The following is a 20,461-nucleotide window of genomic DNA, read 5'->3' as shown; positions in this document are numbered from 1 at the left end:
TTAAATGGAATGTGTCCCAAGTCCTGCCCAGGAGCACGGTGGAAGTGAAGGGTAGTGGAAAAATAGCTCTCTCACACGTAAAGACTATGGCAGATGTAGATTTGTGCCATGTCTATCGAATTGCCTGCAGACTAATAGGATCAACAAGGCGATGTAATTATCCTTATCTGGCCTGATGGCTTTTTCAATAAAGACAGCAGATAATCCTGAGGTTACACAGGGACAAAGTCAGACTACTATGAATTATACAGCAGGCCAGTGAGCTCTGTGGAGATGGAGCCTGCTGTTTGCCTCTAGTCATGTCCGGCATTTAAATGGCTCTAGATGTGGTCAGAAAAAATATCAGTGTTCTCGATCCATTAATGCTCTAGATCCCTCAAAAAAAAAGAAAAAGAAAAGCAAACACGGTGGTTGTAAAAATAGAAGTGACCAAAACAGTTTTGTCGTGTCCAGCAACCTTTAATTAATATTTGTATGAGCTAAGTTTAGTGCTGCGTGCTCGGTGTAGGTCGCCTCCACGAGTGACTGCAGAGAAGCAGATCTGCTGTTGATTCCACCACTGTGACACAGACACACTAACAAAGAAGCCTTCCAACAGGATCAGAGCTATAAATAACTTTACGGCAGCACTGCAATATTAGTGGGTGGATTAGGAGTGAATCGTCACTGCCTATTTATAAACCCAATGCAGTCAAACTTCTTCATAGGGGTGATTCACTGAATAAGCAGGATTAAATGGAAATTATAGTTTAGATAAAGTATATTTTTGTCAAAAATGTTTGCTTCTTCCTTGACAACCCATTCAATATTTGCCTGTATGGGGCACTTAATCCAGTAGATTTAATTCATGTTTCTGCTCCAAAGAGTAATATCACTGACATGTATTTCCAGACTGCAGTGAAGCTCTACAGACCATGCCAAGCTGCAGGCTAACGTCAGAGGCAGGCAAGGGACTCAGCATCATGTATCCAAGGGAAAAACAATTCAGAGATCATCCTGTCTCTAAGTATTCTGCTGCCACCTAGAGGGCTAAGGACTTCGTTTTGCTCATAAGTGGCCTCCCCTCCCTGACATCCCTTTATGGACATGTACATAAACGCCTGTCCTCTTTCCTATAGATTTCAATCAGTATTCATTGATTAAACACAGGCAATTGATAACTCTCTGACTTTACCACACTTGCTAACAAAAGCAAAGATTTTCTAAGCTACAAAAGAGGCACAAATAAGACAAATTTAACCCAGCAAGACTACATGTTTATTTAGAAATCACGTCAGAGAAAAGCTTGCTATAGCCATACAAGAAAACATTTTTTCCAAACCTCCAATCAAGAAAATATACAGTAAGATCATCTATCAGCCAATAAAATAATAATCATATAGAGTAAAGCAAATAAAACCAAAGACCTATCAATAAAATGGCAAAAGTGAACAACAAAATGATAACAATATTTTGTCACAGCCACTGACTGTACACTGCACGGACTTCGGGATATGGATTGTGTCGGTGTCCTGTATAAGCCATTTTCATTTAATTTAGCTTTTGTTTTGTAGAAATGACAACTTGCACTTTCTTGCATGACCTTGGAAAGGCGAGCAAAAACATTAACAGTGTCACCAGTGACGGTTGGACCACTTTGGTAATGCCTGCAGGCGTGTACACTCTGAAATGGCACAATGTTACACTGGGGCCATGATGCTGTGCTATGACCCACTCCAAAAATAACCTCAAATGTCATGGAGATTGAGATTTCTTTTTCTTTTTTTTTTTCTTTTTTTTTCACAAGTTGACATTTTGGTTGAAATCTTCACAGGACACTGACAATATAAAATTGGGGCTCTGGCATAGTCAGAGGGCAAATGCTCATCTTCAAAAACTCCATTAAAGCTTGTTCGGCTTTGTGTTGTAAGAAACAAGTCATTTTATGACCAAATATGCCTTAAGCCGAGGATTATAAAAAGAGGATGGGCCACTATCCCGAAAGTAGGTGACGGCATCTCCAGTCACATGTTTAAATAAATGGAAGTAAAGTCAAACAAAATTTCAGTGCGTCATTTCCAGCATTATTATATATTGACTGGTAAGAGAATGTCTGCTGTCTTTTTTCCAGAGCATGTCTGTAAACTTGTCTCCCACTGTTGGCTACTGTCAAACACTTGCATGACCCATCCTCTCATAATCCTGTCCTTAAGCCAGCAGGCAGCCAGAGAATGTCTCCATCACGTCTCAGACTCATTCCTCCTCCGTCAGACCGAAGACACGTGGCTGGAAGGTACACGCTCCTCATAAGTCACCACAGTGACATGTTGCGCTTCACATGGCACATCACACAGGCACAGAATCCATGCTAACAGATGGAGGGTGGTAGAACTCAGTTAAATTGTGGGATCAATTACCAATTATATGATTGTTTGCTGTGCAGGAGATCACTTCCACACTTTTCAAGAATGTTGTGTCAGTCAAAATAAATGCACATCATGTGATCTAAATCAAACTCACTGTTAAACACAACAACAAATATTTAAATATGACATCAATCTGTGCAGTACCTATGGTATCATTGAGATGAGAACATAGATTTTAAACACTATTACATTCACTACACTACTGTTGACAAGTTGACAACAAAGAAGCACAAGCCTCTTGAAAGCTGAGTTTCGCCTCCATTGATTCATTTAACATTGCTGTGTACAGAGGACTGGTTGCTTCCCCATGTCTTAAAAATAAACAAAACAACCAGGTGATTTTTTTTTATGTGACTGACCATGTCTATCATCATGCATGTGTTAAATTACCATGTGTGGAGCATGCCTTGTGCAGAGATGGTGAAAATTCTGTGTGACTGTGCACAAACACCTAAACAAGTGAAGTTACAACTCCCTATCTGTGTCTCCAGCTGTTTTGGGGTGTTGCCTTGTGACACATAAATCAGGAAGTGGTAGGAGGAGGTCAAAGGTCGTAGGCCAGAGACGGGAAAGGGGTGTGGGGGGGGGGGGGGGGTGAAGCCAAAACTTGACTGACCACTAAGTCTGCAGGTGGTGGTGTGCAGTGCAGAGGCAAGAGGATAGAGGAGAGGGAGAGGAGTTAATCCAAGGATAGGGACTCATGAGTTGTCTGAGGGGACGTGCTCCTCGAAGCCCTCGCTCTCCCTAACTAGCGCCCTCTCCAGGATGACACGTCCCTCCTTGTACCGCTGACTGTCCTCTGTAGCAAACTCGTAGATCCAGCCCAACTTGCTGTTGCAGTTCTTGCAGCTGACGTCCCTCACCATGTGTCTTCCAGTTAGCATCACTCTGTCCTGCACCTCGCTATACTGGAGGTTCACCACCTGTGGGGTTGAGACACAGGCATAGGCACTCATTTTGAAGCAAGTAACGACATACTGAAAATGTGTACCCTGTTTGGCGCAGGAGTAAATGTCATAAGTAGTTACATCACTAATGTCTCTGTACCTTGTTGAAGAGGAAAGCTCTGCCTGTGGCTCCTGTGAAGCGTGTTGAGATAAGCTCAGATCTATTGGTCAGGATGGTGTCACAGTTGGCACAGGAGAAGAGCCGTGTTCCACCAATGTGGTCCAAGAAGATGCGTCCCATCGTCAAAACTGGGAGTGACTGAACTAAGACTAAAACATGAAAGAAAAAGAAGGGCAAACTATTTATTGTTGGAAAGCAACATAAAAATAGAACTTGATGATAAACAGTATATAGGCAGTTAACACTTTACAATACCTTAAGGCTGGCCAACATGACAGCGTATACCACAAGGCAATGTAAATTTGAGAACTTAAAGAGGTTTTGCTATACTGTTTATAATGTGGCAGCTACTCCTCTGACATAGCTGCGTGTGGGCGCTCTGGTAGCTCACCTTTAGAGAACATACTACATATTAAGACTGAGACCTTACTGAGCCTTTATTAAATGTCATTCCCTCGCTCTCCCCTCTGCCTTTCCTGTCTGTCTCCAGCTGTCGCTATCAACATAAAGCAGAAATGCTGAAAAAATGATCTTAAAAAAAATAGCTGAGTGTGTCAGACTATGATGGGAAATGTTGTAAATCAATGAGCAGGACTGTTTTACGGTCACATTGGATTTTTTAGACCTGTTAAGACTCTCAGTCATCCAGTCTACGGTATATTAAGAAGCACTATGTCAAAGGCAACAGGGCTTTAAAAAATAAGGACCAAGTAATGTTATTTTGGTTTCCATTTGGCTTCTCTTTTATGTCTTAACTCACCCTCAAGCTCTCTTTTCTCTCCCCTCACTTACTTCTTTCTCTAACTTAGTTTCAAACATGGCATTGAGGCTTTTATTTGTGCTTTATGAGGATAAATAGAGCCACGGTGCCCCTGAACCAAAATATGCATTAATTGTGAAAGTGCACAATTAACGGCTTTCAATGCTGGTGCAGACAGACTTTGAAGCAGCTGTTCTGTAATTTGATTTATCCTGTGTGTAACATATGTAACATACGCTTGCTTTTGCCATTTTTTAACGATGTCAAGTGTTTGCGACTAACACTGCACATTCAGACAGGAGCCATCTACACAATACAGTGTACACATGTATAAAGTGAAGGCCAATCACAGGAATTTGTCTTGTGTAATCAACATTAAGAAACTTAGCAAGGCACAAAAACATAATAACTCAAGTTGACAGCCTCAACAGAGAAACAAACATCATGAGCTCAGTTTAATATGCATTCAATTACATTGTGAGGCGTTATTACCTTATTACACCCCCTTGCTGTAGTACCTCGCTGTTGAGCTTTTTACTGATTTGAAAGTACTTTATGTTCCTGACTGGCGTGTCATGCAGACTGTTGCCTGTAGATGGCAGCTGAGCTTTACTCATTATGAAAAATAATAACAGCATCCTCTCTTCAAAAGATTGCCAATTGTATTTAGATATGTAGCTCAATATCATAAATCCTAATTTGTCTGGAGGGGCTTTACAGTCTGTAATGACAGCATACAGCACCTCCTGTCCTTAGACTCTCGATTCGAAAAAAATACTTTCAACGGAAGAAAAAATGGAAGCAACCACAGGAGAGGAAAGAGGATGGACCCCTCTCCCAGGGCGGACAGACAGAAAATAGTGTAACGTTGTACAACTATGACGACGAAATGTACATTGAAGAACATATGTGAAGATAAATACTTTTGAGTAACTGACAAAAGGGAGCACATTTGGGGGTCTCGGCCGTGGTGTCGGACGTTTGGGATGAGTGGTATCGTACTGGTGAACCAAGTAAAAAGAAGCTAACGTTACGTTAGCCGCTCAGCTAACTGCTACAACGACAACAAGCTCGGAACAAGCGGAACAACAACAAAACCCATTTCTCTGTTTAGTTCAAAAAGACGGCTTCCTACCTTTACAAATGTGTTTCAGTGGCACAAACCGCCCCCACCAGCGATTATGTCACCGTTATTTTCGGTATATTTTAGACGCGCATCTGTTGTTTGTGCCGTCGTCGACGCGGCTTTGTTGTTCTTTTTCAGCTGTTCCTGTCTGCTCTGTGCTACAAGCCAGTATCAACATCCGGTCATGACGTAGCAGCCCGTGCTGTAGCGGCGCGTGGGTGCGCCACAAGGTGTCACCAGAGCGGAGAAAAAAACCTTTACCTCAGCGTACACTACAAATATATCAATGGACCTTAAGTATACAGTACATCTATCTATCTATCTATCTATCTATCTATCTATCTATCTATCTATCTATCTATCTATCTATCTATCTATCTATCTATCTATCATGAAAGACAGAATGCCACCCAACTGCTGCCTCCGTCCCTTTCTGATCAGACAGTAAGAGGGCTCTGAGCAACAGGAACAGGCAATTTATCATCATTCAGCAGTCATCCATCAAGTGCAGCGGTAGAAACTATTTCATCTTTTATCTGACTGAGGCTTGTGCAAGCTAGACTCCATGACCCCGACCATGGCTCTGAAATATGACTGTGCTGTGTATTGATAAACTGATGGCGCAGACTGAGGTGCTGATGTAGCAGCACCTTTTTTCTCTCAGTCTCAGTCTCAGTCTACAGACCCATCATTAACTGTATTAATAACACATGTACTCTTGCGTAATGACAAGTCAAAACGTCTGCAGTGAAAAAGACCTAGAGTGTGCTGGGAAATCTCCAGTAAGTATGGGTTGGATCATCTGAGGAAAGTTTTGGTGGAAAAAGACTTAAGTCCTGAGACATCTCCTGACTGACCAACCAATCAGGCACTGACTGTAGCACTGGACAAATAATGGCGGTTGGTGTAGAAGTGGCATAAAGAATATGAGAAGCTGCATATTGGAGTGCAGGAAAATGCAGATGGATGACAAATAAAAGGAGAAACCAACATACTATAAAGTCTCTTCGTAAATTGTTGGGCAACCTGAACATTGTGATGTGCGCCTTTACTGTGATGCAACATATCACATTATAAACCACATACATTTTGTCCTCCTCTCCTTCGATGGAAATCTGATATCTCTACATCATCAAGATAACCTGTTGTTTCACCCTCTCGCGACTCCAAGGGTCAGGCTATCTGCAAAGCCAATCTAAGAACAAACTCATAAAGCATTTAGCAAGCAAATCATATCTCGCAACATCTCCAAAACTCTACCTAAATTGCTGGTTGTTAACATATAATTACATAACCTGATGAAATATATAAAACATGATTTTAGATACACACTTTATCCTTATGGCTTGCATAGTTCTGTCAATGTCATCAGCGATGTGCTTAAACATGGAAAACCACGTCCACAAGCTGGAGAACAAAAACTTTTAAGAAGAGTGACCATTTATGGTTGTTTGAGCGTTTACACCCAAATGAGTTTTATTACGAACCAGAAATGTATTCATTTCCCTGGAAAATCGCTCTGGTTACTATCACTGTGTCCACAAACTCTGTCCTGTTCCTTGTAGTAATGGAGGGGCTCAGATTTACCTCTTTAGGAGATGTGTATGGGGTCTCTGAAACATCAGTTTTGAATTAAAAAACAGTTTTTGGCTAAAAATAAAATAGACTGAAAGCTAAAAGTGTATAGAACTAAGATCTCATTCGATATATTGTTTATATATGACAGTATTTGATCATATTTTTATTTGGGATATCAGGATAACCCTTGTAACTGTCCAGCTAAAGGTTTGTGTGCTTTGTCTATTTCAGCCCCTAAATCCATGATATAACGATTTATTGATTATTTATACACTGGGAGCCATAAACTTGTCAGCACATTCTTCAGATTTACAAGTAAAACAGACACAGACACACATCAATAAACAAAATGCAGCGGTAGAGAGGAGGTGGGACAGCTTGTAGTTTGGCTGATTGTTATCCAGATAAACTGATAAGAGGAAGACATGCCTGAGAATAAAAGAGAGCGAGTGGGAAAAGCTGCATTAGCGATCAATTCTTTGAGAGAAGTGGTTTTTCTTTGCTTTTTCCTTTCTAAAACTTAACCCACGTGGGAACTCTTTTCCTTCTCCACACCTTTTACAGGTACAGTGTACTTTTACAGTCAGTGCAAGCTTACAGTCATTCTTTCTCTGAGGCTGAGAGGGAAAAAAGAGGAGGGCATTTCGCAAACCCCTCAGTGTGGGAATCAGTCAGGATCACACCACATCATGGCTAGAGCTGCACTCCTCTTTCTGGCTGCCCTTGTTGGATCCTGCGCTCGTTTGTCAGGTAAACTACAGGACAATTGGCAAATTCTGTGCCCTGAATTACTTGTTGCAGTCACCGACCTTAAGTGCAAGGTGACATGTGGTCAGAATGAATTGGTAACTGAACAGCCAGTCTGTTTTAGTTGTGCAGACTGTGCATGCATTTGCCACAATGTGGATGAAAGTAGGTCTTATCTACAAACTACCTTTTGCTTTACTTGTATATTACAAGGATTATTATGTTATTTGTTGTTTTTTTCTTATGCAAAAACAAAAGTTTGCTGTTAGTTACAGAGTAAATGTCCACTGTGCAAAAGGGACAAAGGGATGCAAATACAAAAAGAGCAAAGTACACAGTACATAACACAGACTGAGCAGTGTCTAATGGCACAAACAATACATAGTTCATTGAGAATCAGTACTGACCTCTAAGGTAAAGTAAATTGTAAGAAAAATGCTGCAATAGGAATATCATTATAGAAAATGTCCTGACGTGGTTTAACAATGAAAGTATTTTACTAAAGCAAATAAATAAATAAATCATCTATTAAAATAAGTTGATGCATTTTTGGGGGAGAGCGGGTGAAAATAATAAAAATTATTTCTTTCATATTAATTTTTTTAAACCTTTAAATGCATTATCATCTACTTTTTGTTTCATATGTCGCATTTAGACGGCTTCAGCGTTGATGTACGAAAAAATGAACCATCGCCAGAAAACTCGGAGAAGGTACTGGGTGTCTGTTGTGACAGCTTGGTGTTCATTGAATTTATTAATATGTGTATATACTCTGTATACAGGTGTGATGCCGTATCAGTGACATGAATTGTTTTTTCTGTGCAACAGACAGAAAGTTACATGTCAATACTCTGCTCACCCATACCTGCCACCTTATCTTCATCCTCTTCAGGTACAGTGCACACTCATCAATAGTCATATTAATGTGTTGTGATTACTGTTTGATTAGTCTTTTCAATGCTCTTATTTCCTTGAATGCATTTTTTCCCCGAAATATCCGTTTTATTATGTGACATTTGTAGTTATTGTGCCTTTGCTGACTTCTGCGTTTGCACCTGTTTCCTCTCCATCAGTTCACACTCTCAGACCTGCTGATATCTCAGCTGTTCATGTCTTGGGAATCCCGTCCTCACACAGGTAGACAGCCAAAAAAAACATGCAAAAATATGCTTCAGTAATACTTAAATCACTGGAAGTGACAACATACAGTGAAGGCAGCTGCTTCCTGAGCTGCTTTAAAGCAAAAGCTAATATATTGATACCTTAATCAACCCTCTCTCACTCTAACAACATGTTTATCTTCATTGTTAGGCACCAAGCATCCAGAGTGATCAGCAGAGTAGCTGGTAAGTCTATAAACTCTCACCCACAGCTTTTCTCTTGATTGTATTTCTATAGACAAGCAGAAAGAAAGAAGCGTATAATCGTCTAGAATGCCACAGTGTTTTGAACCTACATTTATTTTTTCTCACTTTATCAGTATCAGCACTTTCAGTATGTTGAATTTACATTTTGTTCTCAGGCGTAGTCCTGGTCTTTAGGTTTGTTGTCACTTATTAACTTTGTGATGATTTAAGGTAAAAACAAAACACATGTCACACTGTAAGATGATTGTCCGACCATGTGGTTCAAAAGCACTTCCAGTTTCTAGAGAGTTCAGTCGGCGCTTGTAGTCAAGACTATGTCGTAGTTTTTTATCTCAAAGGATAAGAGTGGGCCATAAACAGAGGTTGTTGACCTTCACATAAAAGTAAGCCAAACTGTCGACATGAATAGAGGCTTTTGCCAGCTTCATTTTTCACAATGGCAGTTATCTCATAGTGTTCAGTACATGACCCTCTGTCTGATTGTCGTGTAAGGAATTATGCATGCTGTTGACTGAGTCTATAGCATCGTGTCTCTGTGTGTGTTGAACAGAGCTGCTGTCCATGTTTAACCCTGAAGTGATCACTCAGCATGTGGATCAGACCTCACTGCAGCCCAGGTAACACATACATGTACAGTCACACACATAAAAGCTGTATAAGGTTATGGCTGCAGGTGTGGTTTATGTGAGTGTGTTTGCATGTGTGTGTGTTGCAGAAGCTTGTTAGAGGAAGCTGAAGACCTGTCTCTCTCCCTTTCTCACAAGGTACACATCAGCCCTCTGATAACATTGTTGTGTAACATATTTTAAATGCTTTATTTAGATGGAGAGAAATCTACACTGAGTTAGATTACCCACCATAAATATGATTCAAAATAAATAAGAATGAAATATTTACCACACTGCTTAGAAGAATATTGAATATTTTATTTAAGTATTAAATGGATCTCTCAATATTTAGGAGGACAAGCAGCTGAGCTCTCATCAAAACTAGAAACCACAGTTAACAAGAACCCAACTTGTATTTCATTAATTTAAGATGAAGAAACTTGTGCGCCCAGCCAAGAAACAGTCCCATACAACCATAAAACCACACCCTCCCATCACCACCAATGCTGATATAGGCAGAGCCAGGCTAGCTGTTTCGCCCTGTTTCAGTGTGCTAAACTAACCACCTCCTGACTGCAGCTTCCCCAAATGTCAGCCTGTTCATTTATCTCCTTTGACCAAATCAAATTTTGTTCAGAACAGATTCATGTCTTTTGAACATGTCTCACAGTGGATGGGGTTTGCTCAGATTTGTGTATATTTGCAGGTGACAGACTGGAAGTTTGTGCTGCTGTTTGTCCCGGCAGATTCCATGTGTGCCTGCTCGCCAGATGTAAGATTCCATGCTACAGCAAAATCCTGTTTACTGCGGCATACGTTAGAGTTTGTAAAGGGTGCTTAGAGTGTGTAATCTGTTTCCTCCTGCTTCAGGTTGCTGCAGATGTTAATGCTGTTGCGCAGGAAGTGGAAGCAGCTCTGGAGTTGTTACAGAAAAGGGTACTGTGCTTTTTGTTGAATACAATTTGACCATGAACAGATAAAACGGAAAGAAAACTAACATGCAGGGTGTATGTTTACAGTTGCGTCGCACTTTAGTTCACGTTGCAGTCTGGAGCACAAATCCTCAGCAGGACAAGTGAGTGTTTTGAATTTTAGGCAATAAAAGCAAATTACTTACATAAAATGTGTGAACTCATTTATAGAAACCTTGCTTTTTATACAGTTGTGATCCTGTTAATTGAAAAATGCATGTGGTGGCGATGCGCTTGCTATTTTGTGGCAGGTGTGAGTGTATGAGAGATGAAAGCGTCAGCCGGCGACTACATAATGCAATTCTTCTGACAAGACTGCAGGTAAAATACACACAAAGAGTTGTATTTGTCTTGTGGGTCATGCTCATCTGAATCATACGTGGCTGCTTTGTCTTGTTTTCAGGACTCTCTAAGTCATGTCTTGGAAAATCCAAAGTGGCACAGCGAAAGGGTGGACTTCACTGCTGAGCTGCAGCCTGCTCCAGTTATCTCTGAACAAATCTCAGACTCTGTAAGTGAAAAGAAAGCTGTTTCCAGACACCGGTTATGATAAAAGATACTGTAACTAACATCTGTAAATTATTTGGACTGCCTTCCAGTAACAATGGATGAAAGGCCCTTGAAATGGCTAATGTGTAACTAGCATGTACTGTGTGTTTCTTTGCAGGAGAGCACATGGTCGGACCCAGACCAATTAGTTGTTCAGCTATGGACTAACCTGGTAAGAGTAACAATAAAATTTACAGTGCACTGTATACATTAGGCTGTCTGAAAACCTTCAACACTGATCTCCATGTTGTTCAGACCCTGAAATTGACCTTGTGTCTTAGTTGTAAAATGAGCCAATAGGGAGGAGTTGCCATAATCACTCAAAGCAAAAGTAATATGGAACGATGACTGCAGCGATTGCTTTTATTGCTCTGAGGAGAGATTAGATAAAAAATGCACTAAAAGATGAAAATGATGAGATTATCCTATGCGATGACTTTCTCCATCTTTGATCACTGTAGATCTATATGCTGATAGAAGAATGATGTAATCCGTACTGTTTGACACTGTGTGGTCATTGGCTGTGCAAAGTGGCCCCACTTTAGCCTAAAATCTTAACCAATCCTCCTCCAGCTTCAGCCATCGACACGTCAACCAGAGGTCATGGACAGCAGCGTCATTCGTTTTCCTTGCCCTACCCAGGTGAGGCATGACATCCCATAATGCAGTCTATTCAAACGCCAATACTGCATGTAGAAGAATCGTGCGTTCCTGTTATGATGCAAACATAGAAAGAAATACTTCACAAACTCCGTCTGATGTTAAGATTGTCCTCTCTCGTCCCAGGAACGACCTTTCCTGCGGACACAGAAAAACTCCCCCACTAAAAAGGAGAAAACGGCCTCCACACCAGTAGATCCTGTAAGATTTTCAACTTCTACAGTGTAGACTTACAGCACATACAGATAAACTTATTTCAAAATGTACTGTATGTCTGCAGGTTATGGGCACTAAGATACATTGCACAGACCGAAGTCCATCTCCTACTACACCCACTTCAGGTAAAATCTATAATTTTAGCTCTTATTCTGCTAAAACATTTTGGGATATGTCGTTCAATGCAGCTGAGCTCGCCCACTTTGTTCTCTGTGTAGTTCACAAACTCAGACCTGCAGATATCAAGGTGGTGGCAGCAGTGGGCGACTCTCTGACAGTGAGTGTATTCTAAATTTCTATTAAAAAATGTACTTATCCCAGTAGGCATAATGATGAATTAAGACCAGGTGTACAGTATAAAGAACTGGACAACAGATGTAAAGATGTGGATCAGTGTGTATGCATGCAGACTTGCAAACACAACAGCCGAGGGATGTAACGCTTGCAACCCCCACAGCTGTTGTACATGCTTCTGGTTCAATAAATTCCTAAGTTTCTATTTTGCTGTTTTCTATAGGCAGGCAACGGTGTGGGAGCTCAGTCAGATAACCTCCTGTTAGTGATTAATGAATACAGAGGACTGTCATGGAGGTGAGACCAGCTAAAGTATAACTTTGTTCAAATTTGGATTGTGTGAGAAAATTCTTGAGCAGTTCATTTGATCATTTTGTGAGCTGCATTTAAAGCTAACATGCTGGCGCTTCAATTTTCAGCATCGGTGGTGATGAAAACATTACTACTGTGACCACTCTGCCAAGTATGTTTGTCTCCTTTATTATAATAAAAACATGTAATTGCTTTGCCTGAAATTAAATGAAATAAAACTGCTTACTTAAGATTTATCTAATCAAATATCAGATGACCATCATTGGCCAATTGTAACACTGACCTGTGATTGCGGTGTCTTATCACCATCATTATAGGCCCCAGTGTGTATGTCAGATAGTGTCCTGAATCAACTAAATATATCAGGATGCCTTCAATGATCAGTTGAAATCTCTGTGTTTGCGTCTGCAGACATCCTGAAGGAGTTTAACCCCTCGCTGACTGGCTTCTCAGTGGGAATAGGTAATGAGAACTCTCCTAAAGCCTTCCTCAATCAGGCTGTGGCAGGAGCGAAGAGCGGGTCAGTCTTTACCTTTTGAAGCTTAATATTTAAAACCTTAGTAGAACTTAGGTCACACCAGAACAAACATTATCAAAATATTACCATAAAATCCTGTTTTGTATTTGCAGCGATATGGAACAACAGGTGCGCGTCCTGGTGGCCAAAATGAAAAGTGATTCGGTGAGGCGGCAGTGAACTACGACACACATCCTGTCCTATCGTGTCAACCTTTATCTCAGTTTTATGTTCACAATTACCAAATTCACAAAAGATTTCCTGTTGATATCCTTTGACAGCGCATTGATTTCTACAACGACTGGAAAGTGATCACGATGTTTATTGGTGGCAATGACATATGTGACTTCTGCACAGACAGCGTGAGCACTCTTACTGTTTCTTTATTAAGATTATTGCAATAACTTCATTTGTGCCTTAATATTTTGCTTTGCTTATTGTCATGTGATCGTTGAACTGTCTTAAATTATCTCAGAGGACAAAAATATAGATTTAGGATCTATTAAGATCTATTTTAGGCGTCACATTTAGAACAAAGATCATCCAAAACTTTACAAAACAATTTGTTTTATGGCTGCAACCAATAGTTTTCATCTTTACGAGTTAATCCGCATATTATCTTATCAATTAATTGATACATTGTGATTGTTAAAAATAATAAGAAAAGCCCATCACAATTTTCCCTAAGCCGACATAACATATTTATACCTGCAAATATTTATACCTGCAAAACAAATCAGCAAATTTTTTGGCATCTTTGCTCAACAAATTGACTCAAATATTAAAGTAGCTGCTTAATTTTCTCTTAATCGACTAGTTGTTTGAGCTTTAATGTGTTTCATATCTATGTATGTGCACCTTCCGTTTCATTCTTTGGGTCCTGTGTACCAGTGACAAACTTTTTGTTCCCACAGATCTTTTTCTCACCTAGCAACGTGGTCGCTCGTATCAAAAAAGCTCTGGACATCCTCCATAGTGAAGTACGTTTTCATCTACTTGCACCAGCTGTAACTAACTGTACGCTAACTGTTAGCAAGTCCCGGTCACAGATAACCCACAAACCTGTTGTTTTGTATCATCCAGGTGCCTCGTGCCATTGTGAACCTGGTGGAGATGTTAAACATTGTAGCATTGCGTGATCTGCACAATGATAACACTCTGGGCTGTCCCACCTGGCTCGTAAGGTCAGTGATGTCTGATTGTGTTAAGATGAACAGACAGAAAAGAGCTGATCAAGACATAATTTAACAGTTTTGATGTTTATGTTTCAGTTTACTTTGCTCCTGCATACTGAAGCCTAAAGAGGGATCCGCTGAACTCCAGAAGGTCAACGACTTCAACAGGGCCTATCAGGTACAAGACTGGACTGATTTACAAATTTTCTAAAACTGACTTTGAGAACTTGAAGGTAAATTTAGCATCAAAAAGGCTCATAAGTCCCACTTTAAGTGCTGAATCATGTCTATCTTCATGACGCTTTCTTTTCTTGTCTTGCAGCATGGCATGAGAGAGCTGGTTGACTCTGGGCAGTACGACACACACGAAAACTTCACTGTGGTGCTGCAGCCCTTCATGAGGGAGATTTACCTTCCCACACTAGAGGTACGAGCCGACACAACTGAAATCATTTATCTGTTCATTTTTGTTTGTCATTATCATTTTAATGTTGTCCATTATTTTTAAAAGGATGGCCAGCCTGATCGCTCGTACTTTTCCCCCGACTGTTTTCACCTCAGCCAGAAGGCTCACACTCTCATGGCTCGTGCTCTTTGGAACAACATGGTGAGATTTGCTTTCTTCTGAGGACATTTCCTAAGTTTGTGCTTTGTGCTCTTATAATGATCCAAACTAAAATCACTGACTTTCGCCACCTCACAGTTAGAGCCAGTGGGCAACAAGACTTTTTCACAAGACTTTGAAGCTGGCGTTGATTTGGAGTGTCCTTCTGAGGTAACTTTGTCCCACAATTTATCAAAAATATGCATTACATGTTGCTGTTTTTATCATTTGTTTCTGTATTCATGTGTTTCTGATTATTTTGTTTTAGACCAATCCATTTTTTAGGACTGCTGTCAATAGTAACTACACCTATCCAGGCCCACCTTCTCTTCCTCCTCCTGTTACAGTAGGTCATAGCTTCTGTCTTTCACACACAACACAACTTTAGAATGGCAAGTAATTATTCTTTACACATGATGCCAAGTTACAGATTAGAACTACAAATGCCTTAAACAATTTCTCTGTTGTTCTTTAGAATTGGGGAAGTGACTTTTCCTGTGTTAACACAGCTCCTTCCAACTCTGTGCCCACTTCAGGTAAGCATGCAAGGTGTTTGCTGAGGTGTTTATCGACAGGGAAATAGAAAGGTGTGATGTGAAACCTGCTCATGTGGATCTTTTGGTAGTTCACAGGTTACGGCCAGCAGACATCAAAGTGGTGGGTGCTTTGGGAGATTCTTTAACGGTACGTTTGTACACAAATGTGACCAAGGAGTTTGCTCAGTAATTTATAATAATTTGAGAGAAAAAAAGATCTGAACCCAATACCCACTTGCTGGCTTTTTCCCAGAGCTTTCGACTGCATCTCAGACTCCTCATTTGATTGACTTATTGCCAAATGAATTACATTTGGTTGCCTTCTTGCTTTTAGACAAATTAAATGCCAGAAAATTTGCTTGTGCAAGTAGTAAGAATGCAATAAACTTTTTTAAACACACCATTTCTGCAAAATCCAGCACATCGGTCTAGAAAAAGGTATGAAGTTCTATGGGTTTCAATAAAAATAACGCAACATAAGTCTGTAATGATGGAGCCACTGGTGGGTCGATTTGTGTTATCTTGTACTTTTTCTCTGTAATTATTTATTTAAGGGGTCAGAGGAAGAGAGACAGGGAAAGAAAATGTGTCTGCAAATGATTTGATTTGATCTTTCTGTGCATGTAGGCTGCCTTTGGAGCAAAGGCAAAGAATCTGCTGGAGCTGAGAACTGAGTACAGAGGGGTGTCATGGAGGTGAGAGACTGCACACACACTATGTACACAACACATTTGTTCGCACTGGGATGAGCTCATTTTGTTCGTTTTTCATTAACAAGCATCGGAGGAGACGAAACTCTTGAGAATGTCACAACATTACCGAGTAAGTCCCAAGCCCCTGTGTCTCTGTTGACATGTAATGCACATTAGCACCAGTAGATGACAGAGTTGGACCATAATAAAACGAGTACTGTGTTTCCTGTGTTGTATTTTCCCTATTGATTTATTTTTTTTACATCAGATATCCTCAGGAAGTTCAATCCCAATATCAAAGGAATGTCAAAGGGACAGGGGAAAGCGCAGACTGGCCTCAACGTGGCTGTTTCAGGAGCTAAAGCAGCGTGAGTTCTTTGATCTGTTGTCGGGTTAGAATGGTTCCCTTTCATCTATTTTGTGCTGTGTTTTAAGCATTTTGTGCACTCATGAAAGATCTCTTATTTCTCATACAGAGGAATCCCAGAGCAGGTCCGGCTCCTGATTGATACCATGAAAAATGACTCTGTAAGTTTAATATATGGCTCTACCAGTAGTGGAAGAAGTGCTCAGATCCTTTACTTCAGTAAAAGCACTGATACCACACTGTGAAAACACTCCACTTCAAAAAAGCCCTGCATAGTTGAGTAAAAATATAGTAAATTATCAAAAGTAAACGTACTCATTGTGCAGTAAAATGCTCCCTGTCAGTGTTTTATTGTTATATGTGATGTTTTTGGATTAATGCTACAGCTGCATTAATGTGCATGTTGCATTTAATGCTGCAGATGTTTAAAGTTGAACTGATTCTAATCTACAGCAAAGCATCATGTTCTATATGATCACCATATGTTTGTAGTGCCTCTGTTCTGTGAGAACCACTTATCTCTGCCAGCCCTGTTTTCAACTTTGTGATGATGCATTTTCCAGATAATCCAAGAGGGTTTAAATAGTTTAGGAGGAGAACGTTCTCAACCCATAAAGGAACCAGTTTATCACTAACATTCAGAATTACCAAATTTGGAGATACATGGTTTTTAGTGGATAGGAAGGGTACGAAAAATTGTAATCTGCAAAGTAACTAGTAACTAAAGCTGTGATGAGATGAGATGTAGTGGAGTAGAAGTATAAAGCTGCATAAAATGGAAACACTCAAGTAAGGCATAAGTACCTTGAATTTGCACTTCAATACAGAACTAGAGTAAATGTACTTAGTTACATTCCACCACTGTGTACTACAGTATACTGATGCATGCACAGATGCAAATTTTGATGTTTTAATGTGCAAAACTCTCATCTGTGTTCCATCTCTTTGGTTCTGATTCTTTCTCCTTCCTTTTCACGGACGTAGACGGTGGATTTTGAGAATGACTGGAAGCTGGTGACCCTTTTCATTGGAGGCAATGACCTGTGTCAGTACTGCAATGACCGCGTGAGTTGCTTGGAGGAGTTGTCACAGGAAATGAAGGATGATCCGCCGAATGAAGACAGTCTCCTAAGCACAGCACAGTGTTTAAACATCCCGTGGTGTAGTGTGATGCCCTGTGTATAGAGCCGTCTCATGATATCACCCTCCAAAAGGGACTGCGCGCTGGAGCAGAATAATCAAGCTTTGTGAACAGCCCTCCCCTAATTGTTTTATTGTGTCAGAGTAAGATGAGAGCAGACATGGTTTCTTTTTCGATGAGCACATTCTGTCGCTTCACCCCTCCAACACAAATCACCCCCCTCCTCGATCTCAGCCTCTGTCTGTATTAAACAAGCGCACGAGGCACAGTGACAGGCCTTGTTCTCTCAGAGGCATAAACAACGCAGAGGTCAACCCAGACTCTCTTCATCCTGTCTCTGTCTCACTCCCTCCTCCTCCTCTATCTCTCCTTCTCCTTTCTCATTTTGCCTCCATTTCCCTGCTTCTCTCTCCCCTCTCTCCATTACGCTCCCTGTGCTCCACTGACAGGGTAGTCTCTCTTTTAATGTTTGTGCTTTGAAGCGGAATATCAAAGCACAGCATCAATTTAAGATGAGCTCTGAGACTGTGGTAGCGACAGCTTAGGGTTAGTTGTTGCTCGTACGCTCATGCATGTTGCATGGCGTCGACTCTTTCGGTTGCTTTTTAGCTACAAACTTGGCCAGTTTCCCCGAAATGGGCTTTAATTATTCTGCTTTTCTCTAGCCACAACAGAGAGCAGCTGCTAATGAAAAAAGGCACAAGGATACATGTGTTCACTATGAATTGATAATAAAAGGCATTGTGCATTGTGCGAAATCTTATTACTGTTTCCATCTCAAAACTACAGGCTGCTTTGTCACCTCAGAACTACAGCAGTCATTTGATGACAAGCTTGGACATGCTTTACAAAGAGGTAAAACAATGCTATCTGCTAAAAAATAACAGTAATGGACTGAAAAATTACTAAAATGTGCAGCCGTCCTGCCCGGATTAAGCAGGTTCATATTCTCTTCCCTTAAATTATCATTGATTTTGCTCTGCAACCGCATAAAAGTCTTACTTTCTTGTTTCTTGCTGTAGGTTCCCAGGATGATTGTCAACGTCTTGGAGATCCTAGAAATTGAAGGCCTTCGCAGCATCAAAAGGGATACCCTAGGGTGCAATGTGGTACAAAAGTACGTTCATTGATCCACTCATGCCAAATCAATCCAACATGAATCAAGACCACTGAGTGCAGCGCTCCACTGAATCATTGGCGCTTCTCTTAATATTGATCTAACACTAGTCAATCCAGCAAAGAAATATGGAATGAGTTTGTTAAAGGATGCCTCATCATACCTCCAACTTTGTGTTATGGATAATTATAAAAGCATTTTATTTAGTTCCCAAAATCAGCTGCTTATTTTCACCTTTGATCTTCAGGTATGTCTGCCCGTGCTTCCTGTTAGCAGGAGAGAATTCCCCAGAGCTGGCTGAAGTGAGACGGATCAATCGGGAAATCCAGGTCAGCAGACAGCCAAATTTGTAACCAACATCTGAAGTGCTCCTCCACTCAAAAATGGGATTTGCTTGTTGTTATTTCACTTGGATGCATGAGCTTCACTGTGCAGAGTGATGTATGTGCAGAGTTTGAAGAAAGTCATGGTCCCATATGTAACTTAGAGTAAATTAGGGTGATGCGGAATCTTGAACATACACAGAGAATAAACCTCTGAGTGTCATATGGGGCATCTTGTGTGAAGTAGTTAAACTTTTGAAGTAAAAATAATATCATTTTCATACATCCCGCATTTTCTAATGAGTATTTGTGGTCTTATTTCCAGGTGGAGACAGAAAGACTGGTGTATGGAGGTCGCTATGATGGCAGAGAGGACTTTGCTGTGGTCGTGCAGCCCTTTTTTAAGAACACAATAGTTCCCTTGAATGCTGTAAGCCGTCCGTGTACCTCCACCCTCCAGTGCACTCTGCATATACAAACAAATATTAGCTTTAGGACAGTAACAATCTCTTCCCTTCCAAGCACATAATTCCTACAAACAGTGATGTTGTATCGTTTCCTTTCCAGGAAGGCAAACCGGATGCCACCTACTTCTCTGAGGACTGTTTCCACTTCAGTGAACGGGGACATGCTGACATGGCTGCAGCGCTGTGGAGCAACATGGTGAGTCTGTCAAGGTGAACAGTTTAAGTGTAGCTGACAGGGGAAGCCTTTGTGGGTAAGTCTCTATAAATTAAATATGCAATTCAGTCATGGATGGAGCAAAGATGTCTGATCTCTGTTTTATCTGTAGTTGGAGCCAGTGGGTAAAAAACAGACACACAACAATTTCACAAATGGCAGACATAACATCAAGTGCCCCACTGAGGTAAGAAAGCTGCCACACAGGCACTTCTCACATGCCACTGCTGAGCCAGCTGGGATTTCTCTGTACAACTTGTGCAAAGTGCATGTGAATGTCTTGTGTGTTCCAGGAGCATCCTTACATCTTCACAAGTGTGAACAGCTTGCCCAGTTGGACCACAGACCCGCTCCCCACCTCTGATTGCACAGACATGGTGCAAATATGGCTCGCTGCTGTGCTGGCCGTGGTGGCTCTCCTGATTGGCTGTGGAGTCACCTGGCTTCTCCTCTCTTGCGTAGCCAAGAGAAACAAGAAGCTGAGGTCATCTGCGGAAGAGATGAAAGGCACTGCGTTTTAAAGTGCTGCTTGCTGTATTTTTAAACTGGACTGTTCAAGTTAGAGAACCAGAACTACAAAACAATGTTGTGATATTTAAAGTGACTGTAGAAAGCATTTTGTTTGTGGTGATAATAGAGAAGGTATT

At 40.8% G+C, this 20,461-nt stretch overlaps 2 protein-coding genes across 2 annotated transcripts; one reads left to right on the top strand and one right to left on the bottom strand.

Annotated features, from left to right (window-relative positions):
- Window positions 1-1,240: 1,240 nt before the first annotated feature.
- Window positions 1,241-5,511, bottom strand: LOC121618126 (protein yippee-like 5). Its single transcript, XM_041953422.1, has 3 exons — window positions 5,369-5,511; window positions 3,453-3,622; window positions 1,241-3,328 (listed from the first exon to the last, which is right to left on the bottom strand). The coding sequence occupies exons 2-3, from the start codon at window positions 3,591-3,593 to the stop codon at window positions 3,104-3,106; spliced, it is 366 nt and encodes a 121-aa protein (XP_041809356.1). The 5' UTR covers window positions 3,594-3,622; window positions 5,369-5,511; the 3' UTR covers window positions 1,241-3,103.
- A 3,013-nt stretch (window positions 5,512-8,524) lies between these two features.
- On the top strand, window positions 8,525-20,376 carry plb1 (phospholipase B1). The gene is made up of 41 exons (XM_041954560.1): window positions 8,525-8,576; window positions 8,758-8,821; window positions 8,996-9,030; window positions 9,602-9,668; window positions 9,767-9,815; window positions 10,366-10,431; window positions 10,530-10,595; window positions 10,679-10,734; window positions 10,882-10,951; window positions 11,034-11,141; window positions 11,298-11,351; window positions 11,753-11,821; window positions 11,966-12,040; window positions 12,120-12,180; window positions 12,274-12,332; window positions 12,573-12,646; window positions 12,769-12,812; window positions 13,073-13,181; window positions 13,292-13,343; window positions 13,460-13,540; window positions 14,093-14,158; window positions 14,262-14,362; window positions 14,450-14,531; window positions 14,676-14,780; window positions 14,865-14,960; window positions 15,057-15,128; window positions 15,226-15,303; window positions 15,433-15,493; window positions 15,583-15,641; window positions 16,121-16,188; window positions 16,272-16,315; window positions 16,454-16,553; window positions 16,662-16,713; window positions 17,537-17,617; window positions 18,483-18,548; window positions 18,716-18,810; window positions 19,058-19,139; window positions 19,459-19,563; window positions 19,701-19,796; window positions 19,927-20,001; window positions 20,108-20,376. Exons 1-41 carry the CDS (start codon window positions 8,525-8,527, stop codon window positions 20,333-20,335), a joined length of 3,123 nt encoding a protein of 1,040 aa, XP_041810494.1. The 3' UTR covers window positions 20,336-20,376.
- Window positions 20,377-20,461: the final 85 nt, after the last annotated feature.

This window comes from Chelmon rostratus, chromosome 15 (genome assembly GCF_017976325.1).
Source record: "Chelmon rostratus isolate fCheRos1 chromosome 15, fCheRos1.pri, whole genome shotgun sequence".
In the NCBI taxonomy this organism is placed as follows: Eukaryota; Metazoa; Chordata; class Actinopteri; order Chaetodontiformes; family Chaetodontidae; genus Chelmon; species Chelmon rostratus.
This window is presented reverse-complemented; position numbering and strand designations above follow the sequence as displayed.